Raw genomic sequence first — 27,632 nt, 5'->3', positions numbered from 1 at the left:
GGCGCTTCCATGGTACCAGCACCATCACCTCTTCCTTCTTCCTCCTGCTGGTGCATGCTTGTGTGGTTTCCTGTTTGGAGCTAGGGCAGTGAAGCTGTCGTGAATGTCTGTTCTCATCTCTCCTGAGCTATTTTCCAAAGTTGTGCTATTTCACACTCTAATCTGCAAGGAATGAGAGTTCCCCTGGATCCATGTCCCCATCAATGATGGCCTTGTCCCTGGTGTCCCTGCTGCTGGAGAGGAGAGCAAAGAATTGTGCTTCTGTTCCCTCTGCCCCCCTTAACCCGATTAAATTACAGTTGACTCAGTGATATACTAGGCAGGAGGGTGGCATGTGGAGACAGGTGACCTCACTTTACAGGAGCATCTGAAAGAAGTCAGTCTTTGCAAATTCTGGTGCATCTAGACAAGGCTCAGGAAGGGAGAGAGGTACAGACCTATCAGTGACCCTGGGCACCTTTTACCCACATGGCCCCTATCTGACCCTTAACTGTGCACTCAGGCTTGACTGGTAGCTCATTGGTTCTCTCTCTAGCACGTTGCAGGGACCTGCTTGGCTTCAGCTAAGTTCATCATCGCAGAGGCTCTCCTCTCCTCCCCACTCCCCAACCCAGCCTGTCCTGTTCATCGCCATTTAATCATTTCCCTTAAGCAGGTGCTGAGGCCAGCTCATGGCAATTTATTTAATGTCACCCTGACCTCCATGTCATTTGGAGTACTCCATTATGTCCAAGACTTCTCCTCTCCCTGTTCTTCTTCTTCTTTTTTTTTTCTTTTTTCTAAAATAGGTTTTTATTTATTTCGGAGCGGAAGAAAGAGGGAGAGAGAGAGATGGAAACATCAATGATGAGAGAGAATCATTGATCATCTGCCTTCTGCACGCCCCCTATTGAAGGCTGAGCCCGCAACCCAGGCATATGCCCTGGAGTAGAATCAAACTCAGGACCTTTCAGTCCGGAGACCAATGCTCTGTCCCCTGAGCCAAACCAGCTAGGGCACCTCTCCTTATTCTGAAGCCCCAAAAGAAAAAGGAGAGAAGAGGAGAGTGAGAGGAGAGAAGAAAGAGACACATTCACAGAGCGGGGCTTCAGAAGCTCCCAGGGTTCCCTATAATAGGGATATCACATCCTCTATGATGAGAGTCTCTATTTGGAAAACACTTCTTTCTACATGATACCTTTATATGAGGAGAGAAATACCTTTTTGAGAATCTAACTGTCCTCATAGAGGCTGGGCTGCCCCTATTGAGCCATGTGACTTTGGACATGTGCCCTAGCTTCTCTGAGCCTCAGCTTCTCTGTGTGTAAAATGGGTATAACCAGGCCTTCCAGCACCACCACCATCCCTCCCTGCGTCCCTGCCAAGCATCCCATTGTTTTCTGGACATTGTCACTGAGCATGCTGTACAAAAACCGGACACGACACAATTCCGTCTTGGGTGGAGCACAGGAGGAGAAGTGAAGGAAAGGTCAGGGGAGTGGGAGTACCTACTTTCCTGTTTCTGATTCCCACCCTCCCCCCTCATCCCCCAGCACTTTCGCTTTCTCTTTCTCTAAACCCTCTTCCTCTTGCTCCTGGCTGCCTTTACCCCCCACCGCCCAATGTTGTTGTTGTTTCTATTTCTTTATCAAAGCCTCCCCAGTGCAGACAACTGCCTGTTTGGTGTGAGGAGCAGCCGTGACCACGGAGGTGGTGGAGAGATGGCCCTCTGCAGCGTCCAGGCTCCCTTCGTGAACCCAGTGAGTTCCAGGCTGTGGGCACAGGCGATGCTGGAGGGCTGACTGGCTGCCTTGCCAGGGAAGCCACGCTGGGTCTCCTAGAAAACCAGACTAGGTGGCAGAGGGGGCATGGGGGGCTGACATGCCGATGGGACAATCCTGACACAACATCTGCCCCAGGCCGGAATCACCTGCCTCTCAGGACCCAGGGGTGATAATCCCGCTTTGTTGCATTGCACAGATGGTGCTGAGCTCCCTCTGAGCGCCTGACCTGTCCTGGGTGCTGAGGGCAGGAGGGCACTGGGCAGCACTGGAAGAGTGGGCTCTGTTGGGATGAAAGGGGAAGTAAGCAGGGGTTCCAGGGAACTCAGCAGCCAGGCCTGGGCACTGACTTAGGAGATGGCCTCCCTGGGTTCAGCCGTTTCCTAGCCAGGTGGCCTCAGGCGAGCTGCTGTTAGCTCTCTGGGCCTCAGTTTCCACATCTGTAGAATAGGGGTGAGCCTCAACTCAGAACCCTTAGCCTGATTCACTGTGGGACGCAGGACATTCTGAGGTGTCTGTGGGTGGACAGATAAGGGGCTTGATATAAAACCCTTGTCTGTGTTGTGTGCACCTGTAAATACTGTCCATAAGAGTGTGTGTTCATGGCACTTGTGTTTCTCTTTGTGGCTCAGTTTAATTTGTTTAAAGATGGGGGCATATCCCACTTAACTGGGGGTCCACCCGCTTGTGTAGGACAGAACCTTTAGCAGGGAGTTCAGGATCTTCTCAGCAGCTGCCACGAGTTCTTTATGTCAGGGACCCTCCCTGCTCTCCCTCCCAAGGCATCTGCTGCCCAAAACGCTTAACTAGCGTGTTTCCCCGAAAATAAGACATCCTCTGAAAATAAGACCTACTTACAGGTTTCCTTCTGAGTGAAATATAAGGCATCCCCCTGAAAATAAGGCCCTCCCTAGGCTCTGTCTCAGAATGCTATTGCTAAACATGAGAGATTTGGTCCACTGATTCTGAAAGAAATGGAGTCACATGAAATTCACCAGGAAATTCAGCAATTGGATTGTTATGATGATGTTCCAGAAGATGATGACATGATTGTCATTGAATAAATGAGTGAATTCTTGATACTGTAGAATTCATAGTTTGTCTGGTTTGTGTTGACAACTACCATACTACCGTACCATATACAGGTAATAAATTTCCTTTATTTTCATTTAACAATAAATGGGTACCGTATTCTTCTTCATGGAAAAAATAAGACATCCCCTGAAAATAAGACCTAGCGCATCTTTGGGAGCAAAAATTGATATAAGACACTGCCTTATTTTGGGGGAAGCAGGGTAGTGTAAGAAAATCAGTCCGTTCTGTTTGAGAACTCTCTGCAAGCTCCTGTCTGTCTATAAGGGAACTTTGATTACAGATAGTCTTTGCTTAGTTTCTCATCTTTTGGGGAGTCAGCTGGACTGTTTGCTGTTGAATCCTTTGACTCTGCTGTTGGAGCTTCATGCCATTCAGGCCTTTAAAAAGGTTCCTTGCTGCGCCAGTTGGTATGAAATACTATTTTCTGGTCCCAGGAATAGGCTAAGCTATTTGTAACATCATTAAAAATTAACCACATTATTATCAAAATTCAACTCCTGAAGGGCAGGCTGCAGAACTGCCGAACCTCCCCTCCCCTCTCCTTTTCCCTGTTATACTTCCATCAGCACTTGAAACAGGGCCTTGGAATCCAGGCAAAAAAGACGATGGGAGCACCTATCCACCTCACACAGTCACCCTCTCCCGGTGACCAGTTAAATTCCATCAGTCAGCATTGATCTCCCTCTTCCTCCAAAGTGTGCCAGGAAGACCGCACAGCCTGGCTGTTCCGCTGACCAGCTGAACACCATGAGGGTCTGCCTCAGGAGCCTCACCCCCATTCCTTGCCCAAGCCCCACCAGCCGCATCTGGCCCAGCCTCCTCAGAGGCCCTGGTGAAAGCTGGAACCACACACAGGACAGGACTGGCTGTTTGGTTGGGGAAGCCCTCAGGGAGCAGCCTGTGTGGGGCTTCACAGCATGGGTGCTGGGATCCACACCCCACTCTACCACGGACCCGCTGGTGGCTTTGGGCACGTTACCAGACCTTCTGTGCTCAGTTTCCCCATCTGTAGGGGTGGCCTTGATAATGGCCAGGGCTGTTGCCAGGATAACTAGGAACAGCCAGGGAAATAGGCCCCAGAATCAACTCAGAAACCTTGAGGCAGCAGCCTGTTTGGCTAAAAGGCTCCCACAGGCCCTGCAGTGAGCCCCGCGGGCCAGCTGTGTCTGCGTGCCAGCTGGGGACCCTGGGCTTCCAGGAGGCTGCGCACCCTCTGGCCGGTGGCCTGGCTCTGCTGTCTGACCCTCCAGAGAGGAAGAGGAGGGAAGAGTCCTCAGCCTGCAGGCCTGGCCGGGAGCTGAGAGCAAGCTCTGACCCAGCAGAGGGTTAATTCATCTAAATTAATTAATTCATCCTGATTAGAGCTGAGAGGAAGCTGACCCTTTAGATGAGAGACATGGTGTCTACTTTGTCATAGTCTCTGCCACTCCCTATTGTCCCCCACCTGACAATCTCCCTCATTCATACCACCTGCCTGGCTCTTATAAGCATTTCATTTTTGTAAGGAGTTTGCTAAAAAGAAGTTAGAGAAGTCATTAACTACTGGAGAAATGTGAAGATTGACTAAGAGCTGCAAGTAATCTCCTAGGTTAATGCAGGATAAGAGCACATCAGATCAAAGGCATCCTGGGGTTTAGCTTAAACGTCAAGAAGAAATTAATTTTGGAATTTTGCTCAGAGACCAAGAGGGAAGGGAGTGGTAAAGCTACCCACTATGGCCAGACTCTTCCCCAGCCCTTTTCTCACTAAATCATGGATCTTACACAGAAGGTAAGATTTATCCCTATGTTACAGATGAGGAAACTGAGGCAAAAGAGGCCACATAAGCTTCCTGAGGTCACTCAGGAAACGAGCCGCAGAATGAGGCTCCAAACCTGGGCGATGCCTGGCTCTGAAACGATGCAAGCCTCACCATAACCATTGTTCCTTCCAAGTGGCCCGGGAAGGGCGCTTGACAAAGTGGGCTCTATGGGGCCTGGGAGGCGTGCAGACACCTCACTAGGGCCTCGGAGGTTGCCCAGGGCCTGGGGAGGGACTGGGGAGCAGGAGCAGGAGAGGAGGCTGCCCGGAGGCTGCAGAGCATCCAGGACCAGGTGCCACCTGAGGTGGCTGGGAGGGCAAAGGTCACGGTCACACTGTTCTATGATGGGTGTGCAGGAGGCCGCCTCCTTCTTGGCCTTCTCAGGGGAGCAGAAGGGTTATCCTTTAGGATAAGCTGCTGGCCTCCTTGTTCCCTTGCTTTTCTGAGTCTTCAACCAGGGTTCTGGGCCTTTGCTAAGAGTCTGGCCTGTGATCCAGCAGCCCCTCTCACGACCCTGGTTTCTTCCCCTCTCAGAGTCATATTCATGCTAATTCCTCCTCTTGAAAGCTGCTACTTCCCCTTAAGAGAGGTCAGCTCTGGGTTACATCGTCTCGGAGCCTGGCGCTCCTTTTCAGTCTCAGAAGGAATGTGTAAGTGCCCTGATTCAGGTCCAATTCCTCACAGGCATGGAGGTCCATGAGACTGGGACTCCATATGCACAATTTACAACTGAATCCGGCCCCTTGGACATTGCTCGACACACCAGGCCGGCCACTAGCAAGTGCCAGAGAGATTGGACAGAAGGAGCAGGACCCTAACTGACTGCCTTCTTCTCTCTGTAGATCGTCCCTTTCTTTAAGGACACACTAGGAGGTGACCGGTACATCCTGAATTGTGGACATCAGATCACTGTCAAAGGGGTGTTTCTTCAGTCCTGTGGAACCAGGTACCTGGAAGTGTTGTTCCTGTCCAGCCTTGACCCTTAGTGAAATGTCTACTGACTGCTCAGGGTGGCTCACCCGACACTCTCCGAACTGATGTGCCTGGCTCAGAGGATGCTGGCTGTGTAGGCCTGGCCCTGCCAACACTGCATGGCCCCCCTGCCCTCTGCCAGTAGCATCTGACACCATTAAAGCAGACTCCCCATAGACACAGGGAGAGTGGGCGCTCATAGGCTAAGACCAGCCCCAGGGCAGATCATGGGGCTAGGGTTGAATTTTGCACAGGAATATGCAAAATGATGCCTCCTTTACTTCCCAAAACGGTCTTCATTCACGTCGAAGCCCTCATTTGGCGGATGTGGAAATCTTTATTTATCTATATCTTTTTTAATTTAAAATATTTATTGCTTTAAGTATTACATGTGTCTCCTTTCCCTCCCATTGACCTCTCTTTAGCCACCCATAACCCTCTGCACATGCCTTCACCCCCCTCATTGTCTGTGTGCATTGGTTATGCTTATATGCACACATACAAGTCCTTTGGTTGATCTCTTATCCCCCCTCCCTCATCATCCCCTGTGTTCCCTCTGAGGTTTGACGGTCTGATCGATGCTTCTATGTCTCCGGATCTATTTTTGTTCATCAGATTATGTTCATTATATTCCACAAATGAGTGAGATCATATGATATTTATCTTTCTCCGACTGGCTTATTTTGCTTAGCATAATGCTCTCCAGGTCCATTCATGCTATTGCAAATGCTAAGAGTTCCTTCTTTTTTACTGCAGCATAGTATTCCATTGTGTAGATGTACCAAAGTTTTCTGATCCACTCAACTGCTGACAGGCACTTAGGCTGTTTCCAAATCTTAGCTATTATAAATTGTGCTTCTATGAGCATACGGGTGCATATATCCTTCTGATTGGTGTTTCTGATTTCTTGGGATATATTCCTAGCAGTGGGATTATGGGGTCAAGTGGGAGTTCCATTTTTAATGTTTTGAGGAAACTCCATACAGTGGCTGTTCCAGTCTGCATTCCCAGCAGCAGTGCAGGAGGGTTCCTTTTTCCCCACACCCTCACCAGCACTTGTTGTTTGTTGATTTGTTGATAGACCTTCTGACAGGTGTGAGATAGTATCTCATTGTTGTTTTGATTTGCATCTTCCTGATGATTAGTGACTTTGAGCATGTTTTCATATGTCTCTTGGCCTTCTGTATATCCTCTTTTGAAAAGTGTCTATTTAGGTCCTTTGCCATTTTTTTTTTTTTTTATTGGATTGTTTATCTTCCTTTTGCTAAGTTGTAAGAGTTCCCTAGAAATTTTTGGAGATTAAACCCTTATTGGATATAACATTGGCAAATGTGTTCTCCCATGCAGTGGGCTTTCTTGTTGTTTTGTTGATGGTTTCTTTTGCTGTACAGAAGCCTTTTATTTTGTAGTCCCATTTGTTTATTAAAAAATATTTTTGTTGAGAGTATTACAGATGTTCCTCTTTATCCACCCTATATTGCCACTCTCCTTCCAGTTCCCATCCAACCTCAGGCCTTCACCATGCTATTGCTTGGTGTCCATAGTTAATGCATATATACATGTAAGGTCTTTGGCTAATCTCTTCCTGATCCTTCTCTGAGATTCATCAGTTTAATCCCTGTTTCCATGCCTATGATTCTGTTTTATTCATTAGTTTATTTTGTTCATTAGATGTCTTGTCATTTATTTTGAATTTTAGATTGGATTTTTGATGGATATACATTTATTGCCATTTCATGGTTCATATTATTTTTATCACTTTTCCCCTCTTATTAAAGAATACCCTTCAACATTTCATGTAATACTGGTTTGTTGGTGATGAACTCCTTTAGCTTTTTCTTGTCTGAGAAGCTCTTATTCTGATCTTCAATTCTAAGTGATAGCTTTGATGGGTAAAGTAATCTTGGTTGTATTTAAAATACTTAAAATTGCCATCCAATGTAATTTTTTAGAAATATATTTGTATTGATTTTAGAAGGGAAAGGGAGAGAAGAGAGAGAGATAGAAACATCAATGATGAGAGAGAATCATTGATCGGCTGCTTCCTGCCTGCCCCTACTGAGGACTGAGCTCACAACCTAGGCATGTGCCCTTGACCCAAATGGAAACCAGGAACCTTCAGTCTCCAGGCCAATGCTTTATCCACTGAGCCAAACTTCCTTATGCTCAAATGTAATTCGATCTCTTTCTGTTTCAAGTTCTTTCCTGGAAAATACTAAGTCATTTCAAAATATAAACATCTCAGCACTGTTTCCCAGCCAAGAGGGGACTTTGGAGAACAGGGAAAAGCTTGTACATTTTCTCAGAGGCTGGAGAGCCCTCTAATTCTCAAGCAGGCCTGTCTGCCCTCTGCTGAGGTCCAGGTGGTGTGGAGGTGTGGGGCTCTTGCCTGGTTTTGATGGGGCTCTGCAGGAATTGAATAGAATGTCTATCTAGGGTCACCTCTGGGCTTGGTTCAGAGCCTGGCCCTGTGGGGGTGCAGAAGACAGGAAAGTGGGTGGGGGCTTCCCTGAGTGCTGTGCATTAGTTGGGGACACCAGAATGATCCCAAGAAGCAGGCTATGAACCATGCTCATGCTGAGCTGGGGGAAGGCAGGAGTAGACAGTGACTCCTGGGATTGGGACTGGTTTTAGGACAGGTGACATTTATCGCACCCCTTTCATGAGCCTGGCTCCTTGGGAAGGTTCTTTTGTTCTAATTCCGCACCTTAGAGCCATAGCTACCCCCAACGGAAGTTTTGAAGGGGAGGGCTTCCTTCTGAGAAATAAATTAAAATTTACTTTCGTGGAGACTTCCTGAACACCTCATTAATCATCCCCCAAGGAAGAAACGCAGCCCCACCCTGGGTGCATTGACACCAGGGTAGCGTTTTCCGGGTCATCCCAATAACTAACAATGAGCTGGAGTCAGAGTGGGACACACACCAACGTCCGATGAGGGACAGACACACGTACTGGAAGTTCTGCCTGGAGAGCCAATATTCATTCCGTGCCTCCCTTGTTAGACACCTTCTTTGGAGGTAAACTCCATCAATGTCACCAGTTCTCTCCATTTGTTCTCTTCCTTCCCAACTGAGCAGCAGTGGGCTGGCCTCTAACCAGTGCCCACTGGGCATGAGAGGCTCTTGCTTCTGGGCAAATTCCTGGATTTGCATGTTCATACAAATGTGAGATCAGTTTCTAAGACCTATGCTTTCTGAGGCTAGAGTCTACATTGTTCTTTACCCCATACCTGCTTATTTCTGTAAAATCACACTGGAAAGGGCAAAATGCAATAATTACACAAAACACACTAAGAGCAAATTAGGTAAACAAAAAGGAAGGCAGCAAAGTGGAGTGGGTGCACACCTGCCTCACAGGTTGTAGGCAAGTTAGCAGACTCATACGGAAGTCAGAGGCCCCGGGCACTCCTGCTCCTACCATTGGAATAAACCAGAACACTGCTGTCCGTCCACCTAGGTTTGCTGTGAACTTTCAGACCGGCTTCAGTGACGATGACATTGCCTTCCAATTCAACCCTCGGTTTGAAGAGGGCGGGTATGTGGTCTGTAACACCAAGCAGAAAGGACTCTGGAAGCAGGAAGAGAAGACGATGAGAAATCCCTTCCAGATGGGGAAGCCCTTTGAGATCAGCTTCCTGGTGGAGAACTCCTGTTTCCAGGTGAGCAGGATTCTCCACCCTCCCTCTCACTGCCTGTCCCCCTACCCTTTGAGGCCTGGAGAAAAACCTGTAAATAATGACCCAAGCAATGCCATTATAGAGATCAGAGGAGGTTACACACCTGCACCTGCACCTACACAGCACCTGTTGCTTCTGTTACCAGGAAATAAGAGCTGATAATCCCCACCTGCTCTTTGGCCGCGGGTCCAGGTGACTTCCATCCTCTGCTGCAGCCTTGTCCGCTCCAGGTCCCTGACAGCACCTGTTTGTGGTGATGCTGTGGCAGCCCTTCTGCAGGCCCAGGGGTGGCTCAGGGCTGCGGGTGGAGTCACTGCTCTTGCAGGCAGAGCAGTGCTGCTGGGCTGGGGGAGAGGATGGTTGTGTCTGTGCTTCTCTGTGTGAAGAGCGCTCCCAGGCCCTCAGTGTGCAACCTGAGGCCCCCTCTCCTCTGCTCCCAGGAGCACTTTATGCACATTGAAATGCGCATATTGAAATGGCATCCCCAGTGAGCTGAGAAAGACACACCTAGAGCAATAATCAAACAAGAACTCAGAAGCCAAAACTAGAGCCAAGTGGTGACTGGGTTTGGCTGCATTTGGGATCACATGTGTGTTCCTTACCAAGAGCAGCTTCGAAGGCTGGGCCCCCACCTACAGGGGATGGAGGTGAAAACCCGACAGGCCTTGATTTCTAGAAGCAGGGGTCCTAGTGCTCCGGTGTGCTCCCCGCCCTGGTCTAGGACCCTCTCCTGATATATGCACTCCTGTTGGCAGGTGATGGTGAATGGAAAGGAGTTTACGAAGTACACTCACCGCATGCCCTTCCACCGCGTGGACACCATCTCCTTCACCGGTGGTGTGGAGGTGAAAGAGATAAGTATTGAGGTTAGACTGTCTATCTGGCACTTGTCCCACTGTCTGTGTGCAGGGGCCAGTCTAGGTATGCCTAGGCCCTGTTGGGTGGGTCCAAAAGTTCCAGCCAATCTCTCACTCAGGTGACCCTAAGGACACACCTTTCCCAGTCTTCCTGTGTCACTGTCTCTGTCCAGAGCAGCTGCCTCAGCCTCCCTGACTCCTTCTTCTCTTGCCTGTCCCTGTCTACTTCACCCTGGTTAGGAGGCCATGTGGTTCCAGATAGAACCCAGCTTGGGAATAAAACTGAATCTAGCTCAGATCCCAGCGCTGCCATTGTCACCAACTGTCAAGTCTCAGACAAGTGAGTCTGCCTCTCCCAGCCTCAGTTTCCTCATCTGTGCAAGGGGCCTAGTCACAGCCTCCCCAGGAAGTACTGTGTGGGCACAATGAGGGGATACATGTCAGAGGTGACTTAATGCCCCCCATGGGCTTATACTAGGGTTTATTGGACTCTCTGCGTTTTCCAACTTTGAATGTGGTGCCAACATGTACAAGGTCAGGAGCCAGTGTGCATTGTGGAGCTGAGTGCTGGTGATGGCTGCACCATAGTGTGAAGGCCCCAAATGACCCTCCACTGAGCTCCTGAAAATGGTGAAGGCGGTAAATTTTATGGGCATTTGACCAAACATTTTCCAGGTTACGTGATGTCACATGGAAATCTGAATAGCTCACTTTCTGTGAAAACAGGGCAGATTTGGGTAGCCGTGGCCCACATTGCCACAGGGCCCCAGGCTCCTGGATTAGAGATGTTATTTCCACTCTGGTGTTTGAGTGTGCTCCTGAGATGGGAAAGGCACACATTAGGCCTGCAGCAAATATAAGCTCCTCTCTCTTTGTTCCCATCTCTTACTCTCTCCCTCTCACCTACTCTGTCCTGCCTGCCTGGCATTCTCCCTCTCCTCTGGGCCCCTGCCTTTCCACTCCTCCTGGGCTCATTAAAGCTGCTCTTCACTCCATGTCACCTTTTGTTTTAACAGGACACCCGTGCAGTCTCTGTCCAGAAAGATGATCTCTGAGATGCAATCCTACCCCAGTCCCTGTGGCTCACCTGAGTCCGAAGAGCAGAAACCAAAAGTGAGTTGACCATGGACACCTGGGAAGCTGAGCAGTGAGCAGGAAGGACAGGGGTCTGAGAGAGAGGCTACTTCCTGCCAACAGGCAACTAGGGCCTCTAACCCCCATCATGTGCACCCAAGGTTCCCTATCTCCAACCACCAGGCACCCAGGCCCAGGACCTGGGAGGTGTTCTTGGTCCTTCCCTCCCTCCCTTAATGTCCCTCCAGTGCACCAACGCCTCTCCTTCCTGAAGCCACTGCCTGGTCCAGGCCATCTGACCTCTCCCTGCCCTCTCCCCTGTCATACCCACCCACTGCTACAGTAATTGTCACATAAGCAAATCTGATGTCATCCTCTTCTTGTTTAAATCTCTTAAAGGACCTGGGCTCAAATGAACCTTCAGCTCCGCAGCTGGAGGAACAGAGTCCTCCCCAGTCTTGCCCAGCCCACCTGCCGGCCTCCCACCTCACCCACGAAGACCCTCCGTCAGCCTCAACTGATCATTCCAGGCTCCTTCCGGCCACCACACGTTGGCATCTGCTGCTCTGTTGTTGTAGAAGACAAGAAGACGAAGGACGCTTCTGAGGAAGAAGGAGAGACCCTGTTTAATAACGCCAGCGGACTCAGGGAACAGCCTTCCAAATCTGAGTGAAGGAACACACCTGGGGCCCTCCCTTATATCTCCCTCCCTGTGATCTTTGTCCCACAAGCATGGATTATGCTTCTGGTCCTTTTCTTGGGACTTGTAAGAAGGCTTCCAGGTGTTGGAGGTCTCCAGGCCATATCTGGTGGCCTGACCTGGCATCAGAGTTTATAGCCCTCCCTCTGGGCAGTGTACTTTCCACAATCCAATGGCCTCTGTAACCTATTCTGCAAGGCCAGTATCTGGGAAAGAGGTAGTGACTTAATTATAGTTTATCAGGAATGTACACCGAGCTTACTGGCTTGGATTCAGATCACTGGCCCCAAATATCAGGGTTACATTGGAATTAGCCCTTTTAGCCTCCTCACTGGGGCCGAAAGGACCCTCTGCCACCTCACCCAGCCACCTCTAACTGCCCTTCAATGCTCTGCTGAAATGTGGCTCCTCAGGGCATCTTCCCTGCCTGGCAGGTTGCTGGATGCCCCACCCCTCCCTGTCTCAATGGACATTTCACAACTCTGCACGCCAGGCACCATGTCCTGTTGTAAATGTATTTGCATGTTTGTCTCCGTCACTCCACCCATCTTTCCAGAACCCATGAGTTTGGGATTGTGACTTGTCCCTTTGTGTATCCCTAGCACTGTTCCCAGTGCCTGGAGTGCAGTGGGGACTGGATCAATGAAGGAGGGGTGTGGTTTGCACAGTCAGTAGAAGGGGAGACCAGTCAGGGAAAGCAGACCAGTCTGCTGGGTGGGGAGGAGCCAGGGCAGGAACAGGAGCAGGGCCTGGCCCTTCCTTGGGCTCTTGAGCAGTGGGGGCAGGGGCAAGGGTGCCTCCCTACCCAGCTTCCTGTGGCCCATCATGCTGCAGGGTGGGCCCCTGCCACCTGCCACACTGGCCTTAGGATGGTGGAGCTCCTGGGAGCCTTTGCAGGGCAGCCCGACTTTGGCCCTGGCCTTGGGAGGACAGGGTATGCTGATACACCCAGACCCAGCTGGGTACCATTTTGTATTTGATTGCTTGCTACCGGGACAGGCTTGCAGAAGGTGCTTAACCTCTCTGAGCCTGTTCTCCCACTTAGCAAAAAGAAGCTGACCCAGATGCAGACACAGGAGGGATTCTGGCCCGGGGATCTCGAGCTGGAGCACGCTGCAGTTTGTATCTGCATTTGCCTGTGCCTTCCCTGTCCCTGCCGCAGCCCTCGCCCTCCCAGCCCTTCCTGGATCTGGGGCTTTACTGGAGAGACCAGGCCCCTGTCTGCCCTGCTTCTGGCTGCAGCCATCCTGGAGTGGAGAAGGCCTCTGGCTTGGCATAGCTTCCTCTGGCTGGGCAGCACCTGGGGCTCCCTCTGCCCAAATCCTAACATCTGAGCACAGGGGTAGGGCGTGGGGAAAGAGGTTTGGGGGTCAGTGCAGGCTGAAGCCCATGTGCAGTCCCCTCAGCAGAAAGGGAGTGTCCTCAGCCTTCCCAAGCTCCCAGCCCGGGCCTACCCCTCATCTACCTCTTGGCCCCATCCCCACCCTCCATTCCAGTCCCCCTCAGGCTCCAGCCACCACAGGGTCACCCTCTGGGAGGTGGTCTCCTCAGCCCCTCCTCTTTCTCCAACCTTTAACCTTTCCTTGCACCCTGTACCAACCCTTCCCCCACTCTAGGAACATGACCCTGAGTGACAGCTGCTGGTCTCCCTCTGCCCAAATCCTAACATCTGAGCACAGGGGTAGGGCGTGGGGAAAGAGGTTTGGGGGTTTATTCAATGTGTTTGGAGACATGCTGGTGTGTGGGATCAGGGCTTCCTGGCTAAGGAGAGAGCATAGGGTCCCTTTGATGGGGGTGGGGGTGCAGATCCATTTCTGCTCTCAGTGTGTCCCCCAAAATCCACACCAGGTGTGGGAGAAAGCAGCCGGCCTCAGGCTTTATGGACCGAATTTCTGCCAGGAAACCTGATAACAGAGATGAACCCAGGAAACAGCCCCAAGCTTCTGAGGTGGGCCAAGGGCTGGGCCAGAGCCTGGAGGGCCAGGAGTGCTGACGGCAGGGCCGGCTCCTCAGAAACCCACGTCCCAGTGGGAGGAGGTGGCAGCTGGAGTCAGGAGAAGCTGACTCAAGAGAGGCTTGTGTGTGTTGTTCCACTGCGGGCCCCCGGCATTAGGGGTTAGTGTGCTGGGAAAGTGGCTCAGTGTATGGGGTTCTGCCAGCCCCTGGCCCAGTGCCGAGGGACCCAGGTCTGTGCCCATATCCTGCTAATCCCATGAAGAATTCAGTGCCCCAGGACCAGGGTGCTGGCTCAAAGTGTCATCCTGGAACCAGCAGTATCTACAGCACCTGGGAGCTTGTTACAAATGCAGAATCTGGAGCCAGACACAGACCTGGGTCAGAGTCTACACTGAAAGGAGACCCTAGGAGGTTGCATGTATGAAAGCATGAGAGTCACAGGTTCAAGTGACCGTGTCCTTGACCACCGTTGTTCTGATGATCTGCTGGGATCCTGTAGGTTGGCATGTCCTCTTCACCGGCCTCCATCACCCCATCTGAGTAGGGAGGCCAGGGAGCCAATGAATCAGACGCCAAACCCAAGCTGGGAGCCAGATTTTGCCAGTCCCCACCTAGGCCTGGTTGAGTGCCTTCCTGACTCCCACTGAGAACAGAAAACATGGCTTAGTCCCTTCAGCAGCCTTCCCCGAGGAACATGTGTGTCTTTCACTCACTGCCATGTCCTTGACCCTTAGCCCCATCTCACAGGCTTTTTCATCCAGGTGCTCAATCATCATTAGCCAAACTCTTATGAAGCTGGATGCTCCAGAGCAAAACACAGAGACTGTAAGACAGGCTGTGCTCAGGCCTCCGCTAAAGAGCTGGCATCACCCCATCCATCGCCCCCGGGAGATGCCTCCTGTGTGGGGCTCAGCTGAGGCCTGTGCTCCCTCCCTCCATCCCGGGTTGTCAGATGAGATGTGCTGCCCTCCTATCCATTTCAGATCAAATGAGTATGTCCCTTTGGGGGTGAGGGGTTTATTCGGGCTGCTGCACCAAACAGTCTTCAAGTCTCTATAACTTAGGGCTGTTCCCCTTATAAAACACAACACACACAATGTGATTAAAATAAAATGCATTTCATATAAATATCTTCATCAAGAGGTCATACAGGGGAGGCCTAATTAGCCTCAGGAGCTGACTAGGGATTGCTTTTTTAAATACAAAGGCATAAATAACTGTACATGGGGAGAAGGGCTGGGCTAAACACAGGGTGGCCCATCGTCGCCTCCTGGTGGTCCCTCCTAGAGGTGCAATCAGAAGAAGGATCCATCCTCACCCACTGGCCAGGCCTGACATTGCAGATCTGCTCTCCAAGGGACCAGGGACAACCCAATTCTTCATGATCCAGGGAAGGGTGGGCTCAAAGGAGACAAGAGGTTCCACTCAGTGCAGGCTGCTACTTGGCAGTAAGTCAAGTAAAGGGGAAGGAGACAGGGAAATAAGATGGGAGACTTGGGGATATAATTTCCCATCATCTCCTCAGACCCTGTGACGTCAGATAATTGAGAGTTGGCTCCATCCTGCAATTCTGCGGCAGCACCTTTAGCTTCTCCTGTGGGCAGTTGGAGCTCTGGGATCGCTAGGCTGTCCCATTGCCCCATCCTTTTTCATCTTGTAGGGAAATACAGCACTGAAGATATCTTCATGATAGCGCTTCTGACTCTTTAAGGAAAAAGGATCACCGTGTCAATTCTGCTGGTCCAGCTACCTCTCATTCATCAGGTCCAGGCTAGGAAGAGATCCTGGGGTTCCCCTGCTTCCCCATCACTCCTACACTCATGAGCCATTTGTCTTCCCAATTGTCATGCTTAGATCATGCTTACACCTCACTTAGAATCTTAAACTCCTCCTCTGCGTGCCCTGATGGGGACCTCCTAAACATCTTTTCAGGCTTTATGATGGACAGAATAGCTGGCCTCCTGCTCTTCCCACAGGAAGCTCCCGGAAATGTGGGCTGTGATATATACACGTTTGGTGAATGCTACATACTTTCTCCACATTTAGAAGCAGCGTCACTCTGCACAGGAGCATGTTGGAGGCTCTGCAAGTCTTATCGTAAAGCAGCATGTCCGCCTTTGTTTACCTGAGCAACCAGACCCGGCTGCACGGTCAGGCCTCTGACAGCCACTCCAGCTCTGGCCTCTGCCACCTCTAGGATTCCTTAGACGTTCATGACTGTGCTGAGCTTGGCTCCCCTGGTCCTGGCTCCCCTGGCCCAGGCCCCTGACCTGCATCTCTAGGATGTTCTCTGGCTGCCATACCTTGAGTTTGAAGAAATATTCCTCAACCTGCTCCTCACTCAGGCTCAGCCTGGCAGCCACCAGCTGCTTCAGTGTGTGGGCCACATCCCGGGCCATGCGCACGTCCCCACACACATAGAGGTGGCCTTGCTCCTGGTGCAGCACGTGGAGCACCTGGTCGGCCAGCTGCTGCCGAAGGACGTCTTCAAAGTAGACCTGAAAGCAGAGGAGATGGTGAGCCCAGGCCCCTGCTGCTGGGTTGGACAGGCAGTCAAGTGTGAAGTCAGGCCTGCTGGTCATCAGGAAGTGATGAGGAGGGCAGACTGAGCATTTCCCTGTTAGAACATTGCATAGTGCTGGGCTGGGCCTAGAGAGATGAATGGTGGCCACAGCCCTGCCCTTGAGGAGCTGGTGGTCCAGTGGGGTCCTGGATGTTCTCTGCATTCCCCATGCTTCCAATAGGCACCAATCAAGCCACTTGTCCTGCCCAGGCTCTGAGGCCCACCTGCCTTCACCCCAGAAAGGGATTCTCTCAGTGCAGACTGCCTGTGGGCTCTCCACTGGAATGCAGAGCAGGGCACAGAGTCCTGGGCCCCCAGTGACATACAAGTCCAGAAATCAATCGGGACTCCCAGTGACCCCAGCACTGAGCCTGGAGCACTGGTTCTGGGAGGAGCCCTGATGGGACAAGCTCATAAGAGGAGAGCCAAGAGTCTATCCCAACTCCCCAGGCTCAAGGGGTAAGTTTCCTGGGCCTGTAGTGGGAGCAGCATGCCCTCCAGCCTGACTGAGGTTGTGCATAAAGCGGCCTGGACCACCTCTCCCCAGGCAAGTAGTTTCGGGGGTAGGATCTCAGCAGGCTGTGCTCGGGGATTAACCCACCCTGTGGCCCTGACTTAGTGCTGAAGGTTTCAGGGCCTGTCTCTTCTCCTGGAAGAGTGAATGGAATAGCTTCCCAGCATCGCTCAGACAGTGTAGCTGCCTACATTTTAGAGCTGAGCAGGTGAAGGCTCAGAGATGTGAGGGGCATGTGTGTGGGGTGCCAGGGCACCCACCAGTCTGTGCTCTTAATGTTCTTCCCACACACAGGCAGTTGCCCCATTACCTTGGGCTGGCCAGGCAGTTGAGAATAGGCTGTGTGCACCTCAATCAGCACCCCTTTCTGGGCTATTTCCAACATCTCTTCCCGGTACAGGTGGTCCTCATCTGGGCGCCGGCACCCAAACACCAGGGTCATGTGTCCTCTCTGGAGCCCTGCAAGACTCAGCAGGCTGCAGTTACAAGAGTGGCCACCAGAGGGTTGGCTTCAAGGCCTTGAATTCTCATTTCATCCCTGCAAGTGTCCTATCTAGTACTTTGCCCACCTCACAGATGAGGAAGATGATACCCAGGGCATGCATATCACTTGTCCACACAGGCTGAGGCCAACTGGGATAGGGGTCAAGTAATGTCTGTGGGCAGTGGCACAACTCTATTGCAGCTCAGTTCTGGGAGGTGGTGGCCACCTGGTGCACCCTCCTCCCCCAATTCCAACACTCAGAACCCCCCAGCAGTACCTTTGTGCTCAGTGTCATGGAGTCGCTGCAGCCAGAAACTGCGGAAAGGAGCGATGCCCGTGCCGGGCCCAATGAGGATGCAGGGATGGGAGGTGTCCTCGGGGAGCTGGAAGCCGCTGGCACTGATGGGAACAGAAAGAGAGAGGCTCTAGTCCCCAGACACCATGGGCTGGATGCACATGCAGGACAGAGGCTGGGTAGCTGGGGGGGGGGGGGGTGCTTTGGGTGGTAGTGTTGGGAGGTGTGGAGAAGACAGTTATCTCAAATTTGATTCCCAAGTCCTGCAGGCAGCTTCATTTCCTCTGACCTGACCCACCATCACCTTGCCCTGGGCTCCTTTTGAAAGAGGCTAAGTAAGCCTCACTGTCCTCTGAGCTTCATCATCACTGTCATCTCCATCTCCATGCCAGAGTCTTGGCCATGTTCTCTAGCCAGGATGTAGAATGGAGAGGCCCCGTGTGACCCCTATGCCTTATTTATGGGCCGAGGGGCCCAGAGTAGCACCCAACTCCCAGAGCCAGTGGTTCCACTGCCTGCAGAACGGAGGGGGTGCTTACCTTCTTACAAAACAGGGCACTGGGTCTTGGGGTTTCAGGCTGCTGAGCCATGTGCTGCAGACACCGTGGTGCAGGGGACCTTGGCCATCTGTAAGGACAGCACAGGCCTGATCAACGTAGTCCCCACCTCCGGTGTGTGACCTGCCCCAGTGGCTCCCGGAACTCTGTGGCTTTCAAAGGGGAGCTGCTTTTCCCCTGGTTCTGAGATCTTCCCTCCATATACTCAGAGCTGGTGAACGTGGGACGGGAGATGAGAGCAGGCAAGCCTCTCCTTTTGCCACTGCAGAAACTGAGTCTCAGAGGGACAGCGACTTGAACAAGGCTACTTAGATAGCAGCAGAAGCAGCCGCAGCTCAGCTTCCCTGACCCCTACCCAACGCTCCTTCTAAGAGTTCCTCCAGGGACTTCCCAGCCACCACTCGGCTCCAATGACAATTGCAATGCTACCGTCACGGCCCCAGAGCTTCTTCCCGAACACAGTCCCGACTGGAAGGAAGCCTGGGTGATGGACAACATCCTGAGATTTTCACTCGGTTCTGACATGTGTGTATGGCCCCTCCTGGCCTTCTGGAAACCCCAACTTTTTCTGGAGTAAATTCCTTTCCCAATGGCCCAGAATTTAAGGGACCTTCAACCAACTTGAGAAGTCCCTTTGGTTTTCCTCTGGATAGAATCTTGCTCTCATGGAACATGCCTGCCTCTCCTCTCCTGGGCTGAGGACTGAGCCCGGCCCTGTGCGACATTGTCTAGCAGGGCAAATGGTCTCTGCCCAGAGATCAGAACTGTGTGACTGCGCTGCTCAGAGCACAGAGGGCTCTGAGGTGTGTGCTGGCTCCCCTGCTTTGCCACCCCAGGCAATGATCTGTTACCAAGGGCAAGGCAGGTGCACAGTCCTTCCAGGGGAGGAGCCAAGCCCAACTGGACAAGGTTTTGGACCTTCAAGTCTGTGTCAGTCCATCTCTATTCCATGCCCTCATAGTACCCTGCACATCCACAATGAAAACTGTCTATTTCTGTGGGTCTCTTCATTGCACCCTCTTGATGGGAAGCTCCATGAGGGCAGGGGCTCCGAATGCTGTATTTCCACACTGACCATGGTGCCAAGGGTAGAAAAGGATGAAACAAATCATCACTGGGTGGGCATGTGAAGGAATGAACAATCAAGGCAGAATCAGCCCTGTGTTCAGGCCGGACTATCAGGAAACTAAGACTCATTGGGCTCCCACTAAGTATTGGGTGTTTTCCACATTTGATCCCATTAAGTTGTCCCAATAGAAGTAGGACTGCAAAGTGGTGTAGGGTGGTTAAGTATTTTGTCTCTGCAGACAACCTGGGTTTGAATCTCAGTTCTCTATTTGCTAATGGTGTGACTTCGAACAAGTGGCCTCAGTTTCCTCACCTGTAAAAAGCACACAGTACCTGTCTCACATGATTACTGATGATTCCCATACAACGGGGCGAGCTCAGTGCCTGGTTCAGAGTAATCTCTCTCACACACACCTCCACCTGCTGTAACAACTCTGCAAGGTGGGGGTTCACTGACGAGACCAAAGCTCAGACACATTGAGCAGCTGTCCAGTAACTAGAAGAATTGGACTGCACCAAAACCTCTGCCTCGCCTTACCTCGAGTGCGGTAGGTGAGCACGGCCACAGTGAGGTGGACCTCCGTGGGGGTGCGGTCTCTGGAGGAGCTGATGGAGTAGTACCGGGGTTTCAGGACAGGGAGCTGGGAGAGCAGGAAGCTGGCAGATACCCGCAGGGAAGGGAACTCCTCCAGCACCTCAAGGAATGTGGGACTGTTGGTGAACTTCCACTTGTTATATTCTGAGGGCTAGAAGGTAAGGGCAGTGTGAGCTACTCAGGGCACCTGCCCCACTCCAAGGGGAAAGAGGTCCTTGGGGATGGCTACAATCCAGGTTTCTTTCATTCATTCATTCATTCATTCATTCATTCATTCCCTTCCTCAACAAAGACTTGAGTACCAGGCTCTGTCCAGGGTGCTCAGACTACCAAGCTGGAGAGACAATACTAGTATTTCCTGTCCTGGAAGAACACAGGCCAGTGAGTAGCACTGGTCTCACTTTCTGTGCTGAGAACATCACTGTCAGCAACGTGTGGACAAGAGCCAAATCTTTATTATAATCTCATTTGGAACCATACAGGCCTGGGTTCAAATCTTGACTGGATGCTTGTCTTAGAGCTGTGGGTTCCTGTCCCAATTGCTTAACTTCTGTGAAATGAGGATAGCATCATCTACTCTTGGATTAGTGAGAAAATGTGTGCCAAGTGACAGCAGCACAGCCTCAAAAAAATGGCTGTGGAGGTGTCTGGAATCAGGATAATTAGCAATAATGATGATGTAATAATGACATCCAGTGCCTTTTGTAAAGACTTGGGCCTAAAAAGTTGCAGGTGAGTTAACGCATTCTCTTATTAATTTATTAATTCAACCACCCATCTGTCACTATGCCCATTTATCCATTCATCTACACCATCCATCCTCCAACACTTTCTACACCCCAGGCTTGTCTCAGGCTTGTCCAAGATTTGGAAATACAAAGACAACTCACAGTGGCTCACTTTTACTAGCTAATTTCTAAGGGGACTTTGGTTGCATCCTGCAGACACTCAGAAAAATCTGGTTTACTCAACACAATTGTGCCTAGAAACGGGATGGGACAGGATGCCTGACTTCCCACCTGGCTTTGACAAGTCTCGCTTTGGACAGCTGAGGTGGATCCCACTTGGAGATGAAAGGCCAGCTCTGAGCTCCGGCTTCTCCCAACTCCAGGCCCTTGCCACTGCCTCACCCAGCACACAGCCCAACTTCACCTGGCACAGGGTCTCTAGCCTCTGCCTCTCTGAGTCTTCTGTGGCCAGCTGAGCCAGCTTTCGGAGCAGCAGCTGGGTTGGGGGCATGGTGAGGCCCAGGAAGTAGATGAGAGCCTGGCTGAAGGAGCAGTGGGGCAGCCGCTTGTCTTTGACCCAGTAGCTGCCTAGGAAGCAGTCAGATGGAAAACGTCCCATTTAGGTTTCTCAAAGGGAGATGAGGCCTCTGGGGCAGACCCCCTCTCCCTCCAGCTGTCTTTTAAGGGGAGAGAAGACACTGAAATTCTGACTTTAAGAACAGCAACAGGGCTCATGTGCCCAACTCATGTGCAGGAAGATGGGCTCAGACATATGGGTGCAGGGAAGGCTGGTCAACAGCCCTCCAAGGGGCACCCAGAGTGACTCAATCCTATAAACTAACCATGCACCAGAGTCCAGTCTGTCCCTCACCCAGACCTGATACCCACAGGTGGATTACAGGCTCACAGTGACTAAGTCCACCAAAGACTGATGTACGCCCAGAGGCCAGTTGCTTGTTTAGAGAAGAGCCCATGACTGCAGTCCCCTGGGGTCCTATACTGGGAGGTGCTAGAATAGCCGCTAATCACCCGAGTGAAGTAGTGAGTCTCAAGGAGTCTTGAGGGGCTCTATACAGGTGGTCACAGCATGGATGCTTGGACCAGTAGATGTGGGTTCAAACTCTGGCTGCCCACTTATTAGCTGGGTGACTGAACTCTCTGAGCCTTGGATTCTGCCTCTGTGAAACGGATGTAATAACGCATCTTGTCTCTCTGGGTTTGTATGAGCATTGAATGAAATAGTGCAGTATGATAGCTGGTACAGTGTCTGGGACACAGGTGCTCAATAAACGTTAGGTAAAAATATTAATATTACCTTGTTTCATCTAGATCCAAGGCCCAATGAACCACATCAGTCTCCCTACAGTCACAAGGACATCTCTGTCTCTTCATTCCTGTCAGGCTCTCTCACATTCTCCAGGACATTGGGGTCCAACTCCAGACTTTGCTCCTCTGACTCTGGCTTTCTCCCTAGAGGGACACATCCCTGACGGTGTCATTATCACTGAGGAATCTAAGCCCAGGGAGCTAGTCCTATGGTTGGGAGGCCTGAGATGGTAGATTTCACTAATTTACCGCTCCTCCTGCCTGTCACCCTGTGCTGTGCTCTCCCCATGGACAGAGAGCCTCCTCTTAGCACAGGACGGGGGTGCCCTGGGACCTCCCAGGGACAGTGTCCTCTCCCCAGTGAGGATGGCCAGGAGGAGCCACACTCTCACTGAGCCCTGCTCACTGCTCTGGGAGAGCAGGAATAAACCAGACCCTTGGCGGTGCTGCAGTATGACATCAGAATGCCATGAAAATGTGAAGAGGTTATATATTTGGGTATCTGACGAGGCTCTTCACAACAATCCTACAGAGAAGGCTCTTATCATCTCTATTTTAGAGAAAAGAAATGAAGCCTAGAGTGATTAGCTCATATGCCCAAGGTCACATAGCTGGATTGGAGACTTGAACCTTCAAACCTCACCATTTTTACACTGTTTCCACATTTCTCTCTATGTCACCCTGCAAGCTGCCCCTCTATGCCTTCGGTGGGGACGGAAGAAGCAGTGCATGTAAAATGCTGGCGTATAGTAATTACCAACACATGCTAGCTGCTACTGTTATTGTTATAATAATTCTGATGAATAGTATTCTTGCATATCAGCCTCCTGTACCAGGTGGTGAGCTCTCTGAGGGCAGACACCAAGTCTCAATCATTTATTAGCCCAGGGCCTGTCTGTTATACAGACGAGACCAGTTAAAATTGCGCTGGAAAAATAAAGGAATCAGTCAATCATTTAAAAAGTGGCCAGAAAAGCAAACGAATGAAGGGAAAAGGCTTTCCAGCCTCTGGTGTTGGGCAGATAGTCCCAAAGAAGCACCCCTTTTTGCTGGCCTGCTCCTGTCTGAGAACTGTTCGTAAGGCCCAGGCTTGGGTGGCCCACTCTCCCAGCAGGAAGGGCGGGGTTAGCTGTCTGCAGTGCAGGCCCAGGCCCAGCCCCAGCCCCAATCAGCTGGTTGGGGGATTGGGGGGCTGGGGAGAGAGTGTTGGGGCCACCTCAGCAGCGGGTTCGTGTAGAGGGCTCACCGGTCTCGCTGAGGGTCTCCAGGCACACGGGCTGGTGGGGTGCGGGGTCGTCCACCACTCGCTCCAAAATGCCTTGAACCAGGGCTGGCTGGTTGCTTGGAAAAACCCCCAGGTGCTCTCCAGGCTGGTAGCTGAGACCTGGGCTGCCCTCGTAGGAGAGTTCCACCAGGAGCGTGGTGCGGCTGGAAATGGAAGGAGAAGTCGCTGGTAACCCACCAGGCCTTCCTCCGGAGCTCCCGGCAGGTGGGCCGCTTTCATTTTCCTGCCTGCTGCCATGAGCACGGTCGCCAGCACCCCCTGAGGCGGAGCACCCAAGGGGACCTGAGGCTGACCAGATTACCTGAGCTTCTCCATGGGGAGAGGGTGGGCTGCACCCCCTCCCTGTGCAGTCCTCCCAAGCCCCCGAGGGCCTGACAACACACTCTGCCTACAGAAAGCACCCTCCAGGAGAGATGGGGGCAAATCCGGTTCTTGCTAGAACAAAGCTCAGTTTTGCTAATGAATGGAAAGGACAGCACAGAGAAACAAAACCTACAGAGAATCCACAGTATGGGCCTACCCTGGTGGGAAAGTCCTTCCCTGCTAGACTTTTCCTGAAAGTTCTTAAGAAAGAGTCAAATGGCCCTGCTCAGTGGATAGAGCATCAGCCTGTGGACTGAAGGGACCCGGGTTCAATTCCAGTCAAGGGCACATGTCCGGGTTGCAGCTCAATCCCCAGTAGATGGCATGCAGGAGGCAGCAAACCGATGATTCTCTCTTATCACTGATGTTTCTGTCTCTCTCTCCCTTCCTCTCTGAAATCAATAAAAAATACATATATATTTAGGGGGGGGAGCCAAATGGTTGGATTTCTCTTACCCCCCTTTTTGGTGAGAGAGTTAAGGGACAAAGGGCAGGAAGTGAGGCAGGAAACTGGCCCAGGATGATTGGAGACCAGAGGTAGAGGCACCGGTAGCCACGGTCAAGCTGGTCAAGCTGGTCCTCACTGCTGATGCCAGTGGACACATCTCTCTGCTCCAAGACTGACTTGCCCTGCACTTCCTTTCATTAAAATGAAACCTGTGGACCACCGCCCAGAACCCTGTGCTCTCCCCTACCTGGATTTGGGGCTCTGTAGATTCTGCCGCGATTTGAGCTTCATGGTGAACACATTCTTGGCGTGCATTCCGCTGAGGGCTGTGGGGACAGAGAGGTGGTGAGATGGCCAATGGCTCCCGAGCACTGGCGGGCAGGGCAGCCTCCATGTGCCCGGGTCAATGCCATCCAGACACTGCCCTCGGGAGGGCCCACCGTGGGCATGGAGGGTTTTCTTTCCTTTTCCCCGCTGTGTCTCTGAATCACAAATAAGGACCTTTGATCTGACCCAGGGTGGTTGTGCTGCTGCTGGGTGTTGAGAAATGGAACTCAGATGCCCAAATATGGGGATTCCGAGGAATATCCTGGACCCGCGCAGAAGAGCATCGTGGAAGTCGGGATATCCTAAACAAGCAGAATTCTGCAGGACCCCAGGGCGCATGGGACAACAAAAGGGGAGCACCGAGGCACAGCATCTGGGGGGCGCCACTGAGAGCTCACGGGCTGCAGAATGTTCTGGAATTGCCTCTGCAGAATGTTCTTTACCATACGTGGCTGCCATCGGAACTGGAAGGATGGGGCTCAGACCTCAACTTGCCCACATGCTAGCAGCTAACAGCGCCTGCCTGAAGTTCGTTTCCTCTGTGCCTGCCTTGCAGGATGAGTGTCGGGGCTCGCTTAGAGCGGGTGGGCAAAGAGCCCAGCACAGTGCCTGGCACCCAGGAGGCCCTCAGCGGGTGTGGCCCCTTCCCTCCCCACCTCCCTCCTTCCCTCCCAGGGCTTCCTCCTCAAACAGCCTCCCTCAGAGACGAAGCAAGGCCTGGATTCTGGCTCCCCAACGGGCTCTTGTAGGCAACAAGAGAGAGACGCCTGGCAGGCAGCCCTAGGCCAGCTGCCCCTGTTCAGAGGGTCCAGCGCTCAAAGCCCCCACCCGGCAGGAAGGGCAAACCTAGCCCCGTGTGGTGCCAGGAGGCAGGTACCTTTGTTGAGGTCCAAAGGCTGAGAGTCCCGCACAAGCCGGTGGTGGTGCGGGGCCCAGGTCACGTTGGAGGTGTAGAGCTTGGGGATCTGGATGCCCTGTTTGCCTCGGACATCGAACGCCTCACAGGCTGCCTGGAAGGAGACAGAGGGAATCCGTGTTCGTGAGTGCCCTCGTCAGCGGCGGCACCACCACCACCACCACCACCACCACCACCAGGGGAGCGCTTCGCTTAAGGGAGGAGTTTGCTAAATCAGAGGAGTCAAACCTCAGGCGACCAAGGCCTGCACTGTGTGGTCCCCATCCCCAAGCTCTCTGTCCCCAACAAGGCCAGGTCGTCAAGAAGCGCTGGATAATCCGAGGGGAAAAGACCTTAAGCCGAAGCTCCCAGGAGTCAGGGAGGTGTCCTGCTACCTTCTCCTACCCTGACCAGGGACACAAGCCTAAAGTGGAGTTCTTCCGGGGGGCTGAGGAAGAGCAGCAGTGACCTGAACTCACAGGCCTGCAACCCCAGCCACCGCTGGGACCTCTACAGGACCAGGTGGAGGTCATGCCACCCAGGATGCCCGGCACAGATGTCCTGGGCACAAACGCACCACTGCCCCCTGTCCGTGCTGTGGGGCAGCACCAGCTATGAACTGACCTTGAAGGTTTGCACGGCCCAGCTGCGGAAGGCCTCTTCCTGCCCACTGAGCTCGTCCCCCTCCCCAGTCGGGGTGAGCTGAGACGCTCCCAGGTGGGACAGCTTCTGGTCGACGTCATGAGCAAAGGCGCAGAACTGAGGGTACATGCTGGATCCGAGGCCAAACACGGCATACCTGCCCGAGGAGGACACACACAGAGAGACTGGCGTGAGCCAGCCGTGCAAGCAGCTCCCAGCAAATCCAACGGCCCATAGGCCAGGCTCAGACACTCCCAGTGCAGCCAGGCACAGGGCCAAACAGCGCATGCCCCCTTCTAGGCTTCCCTAGCGCCAGAAGCTTGTCACCAACGCCCACGACCAGCCCGAAGTTTGGCCTGCAGACCTGTAAGAGGGACTTGGATCCCCTGGCTTGAGGACAGGCTCTCTCCATGCCTGGACATCCCAGAGAAAACCCTCTCACATACACCCAGGGCCAGACTCTGGGCCCATTAGGCAGGGCTCCGACAAGAGGGGGTGGGAACAGCCTTACCTGAACTTGTTGGTGAGTTCTTTCAGCAAGAAGAGGGATTTTTTCAGTTTCTAGAAAGAGAGAGACGCACAGATGTGTCAGGACAGTATTCACAAAGGCAAATGCTGCTTCTTTTCCTCTGGTGGCCCATTTCAGACACGGCCACATCTGACAGAAGGTTTAAGATCCACAGATGCAAGTTTGGTTCTGTGTACCTGGCTGGGGCTCAGGGACAAGTCCAGCCTTAGCCACTCATGTGGCCTTGACCCTCCGTGGGGGACCCGGACACAGCCCAGCCCCCACCCCACCCAGCCCTGGTAGAGGGGGCCTGCCTTACAGCAGGGCAGCTCCTGAGGGTTTCCTAATGGGGGTGCAAGTGAGCCTTGCTTCCTGTTTGGAACCTGGTGAGCACAACAGGGGTTCCGTATTTTCTAAAATAATCCTGACTTCCCAGGAGCTCACGATAATTTTAGGTGGCACACGACCTAGCAGATAGAGTGTCAGATCTCATGGTCAGATAGCATTCTCTCCTCTGTAATTTTTTTTAGTTATTCCCATTTCAACTTTTTGTTGTTGTTGTTCTCTTCAACACCAGGGAGAAAGTCTCAGATTGGTATTAATGGAGCCTTAATACCTCTCTAATACTTGCCTACTACTCAAAAAAACAAACAAACAAACAAAAAAAAACAACAACAATATAAGCAAGCCATGGACAGCTAATAATATCTAGCTAAAATTCAGTAACTCTGTTTGGCTTCCATTGGATTTGTGAGAGTGAGATAGAATTTCCTCTGAACATGAATTGTTGAATTTGAAAGGTAGATCAGTTTGCTGAAATCTATTAAGTGTGTTGTAGGAAAGGTGACACATGGTATGGCGATCATTACAGGCAAATGGCTGATGTTGGGCAACCCAGAGAGATCTAAGCACTCACCTCCCAAATGTCCGCCTTAGGATATGCTGAACCCCTGCATCCCTTCCTTGGGCCCTACCATCCCCCAAACCCCTGGGACCTGGGCCACCTACCTCTCCATTGCCAGGGGAGTCTCCGTTCCCAAAGGTGCTGGTCACCACCAGCAGCAGCTGCTCCTCCTCCAAGCTGCTCAGCTTGTACTCGTCCATGCAGAGAACCTGCATGGCACCGAGGGTGGGCATCAG

The 27,632-nt window shown here is 52.1% G+C and overlaps 2 protein-coding genes and 1 pseudogene across 2 annotated transcripts in view; 2 read left to right on the top strand and 1 right to left on the bottom strand.

Annotated features, from left to right (window-relative positions):
* The window catches only part of LOC118702517 (galectin-9B), a 30,976-nt gene extending 17,388 nt beyond the window's left edge, over nt 1-13,588 (top strand). The window contains exon 5 of the mRNA XM_045571104.1: nt 13,555-13,588. Coding sequence (XP_045427060.1) covers nt 13,555-13,572 — 18 coding nt within the window. The 3' untranslated portion in view covers nt 13,573-13,588. The remainder of the gene's footprint in view (nt 1-13,554) is intronic.
* On the top strand, nt 1,604-11,510 carry LOC118702552 (annotated as a pseudogene).
* Nucleotides 13,589-14,991: 1,403 nt separating the features above from the next.
* The window catches only part of NOS2 (nitric oxide synthase 2), a 32,100-nt gene continuing 19,459 nt past the window's right edge, over nt 14,992-27,632 (bottom strand). Inside the window, exons 14-26 of the mRNA XM_036408503.2 lie at nt 27,501-27,605; nt 26,496-26,545; nt 25,967-26,141; nt 25,325-25,457; nt 24,368-24,446; nt 23,271-23,452; nt 21,123-21,286; nt 19,914-20,121; nt 18,290-18,377; nt 17,733-17,854; nt 17,282-17,430; nt 16,198-16,392; nt 14,992-15,598 (exon numbers count right to left, since the gene is read on the bottom strand). Of these exons, the coding sequence (XP_036264396.1) occupies nt 15,479-15,598; nt 16,198-16,392; nt 17,282-17,430; nt 17,733-17,854; nt 18,290-18,377; nt 19,914-20,121; nt 21,123-21,286; nt 23,271-23,452; nt 24,368-24,446; nt 25,325-25,457; nt 25,967-26,141; nt 26,496-26,545; nt 27,501-27,605 (1,770 nt within the window). The 3' untranslated portion in view covers nt 14,992-15,478. The remainder of the gene's footprint in view (nt 15,599-16,197; nt 16,393-17,281; nt 17,431-17,732; nt 17,855-18,289; nt 18,378-19,913; nt 20,122-21,122; nt 21,287-23,270; nt 23,453-24,367; nt 24,447-25,324; nt 25,458-25,966; nt 26,142-26,495; nt 26,546-27,500; nt 27,606-27,632) is intronic.

Source organism: Pipistrellus kuhlii, unplaced genomic scaffold (assembly GCF_014108245.1).
Source record: "Pipistrellus kuhlii isolate mPipKuh1 unplaced genomic scaffold, mPipKuh1.p scaffold_m20_p_39, whole genome shotgun sequence".
Lineage (NCBI taxonomy): Eukaryota > Metazoa > Chordata > Mammalia > Chiroptera > Vespertilionidae > Pipistrellus > Pipistrellus kuhlii.
Note: the sequence above shows the minus strand (reverse complement) of the source record. Positions and strands in the feature narration are given on the sequence as shown.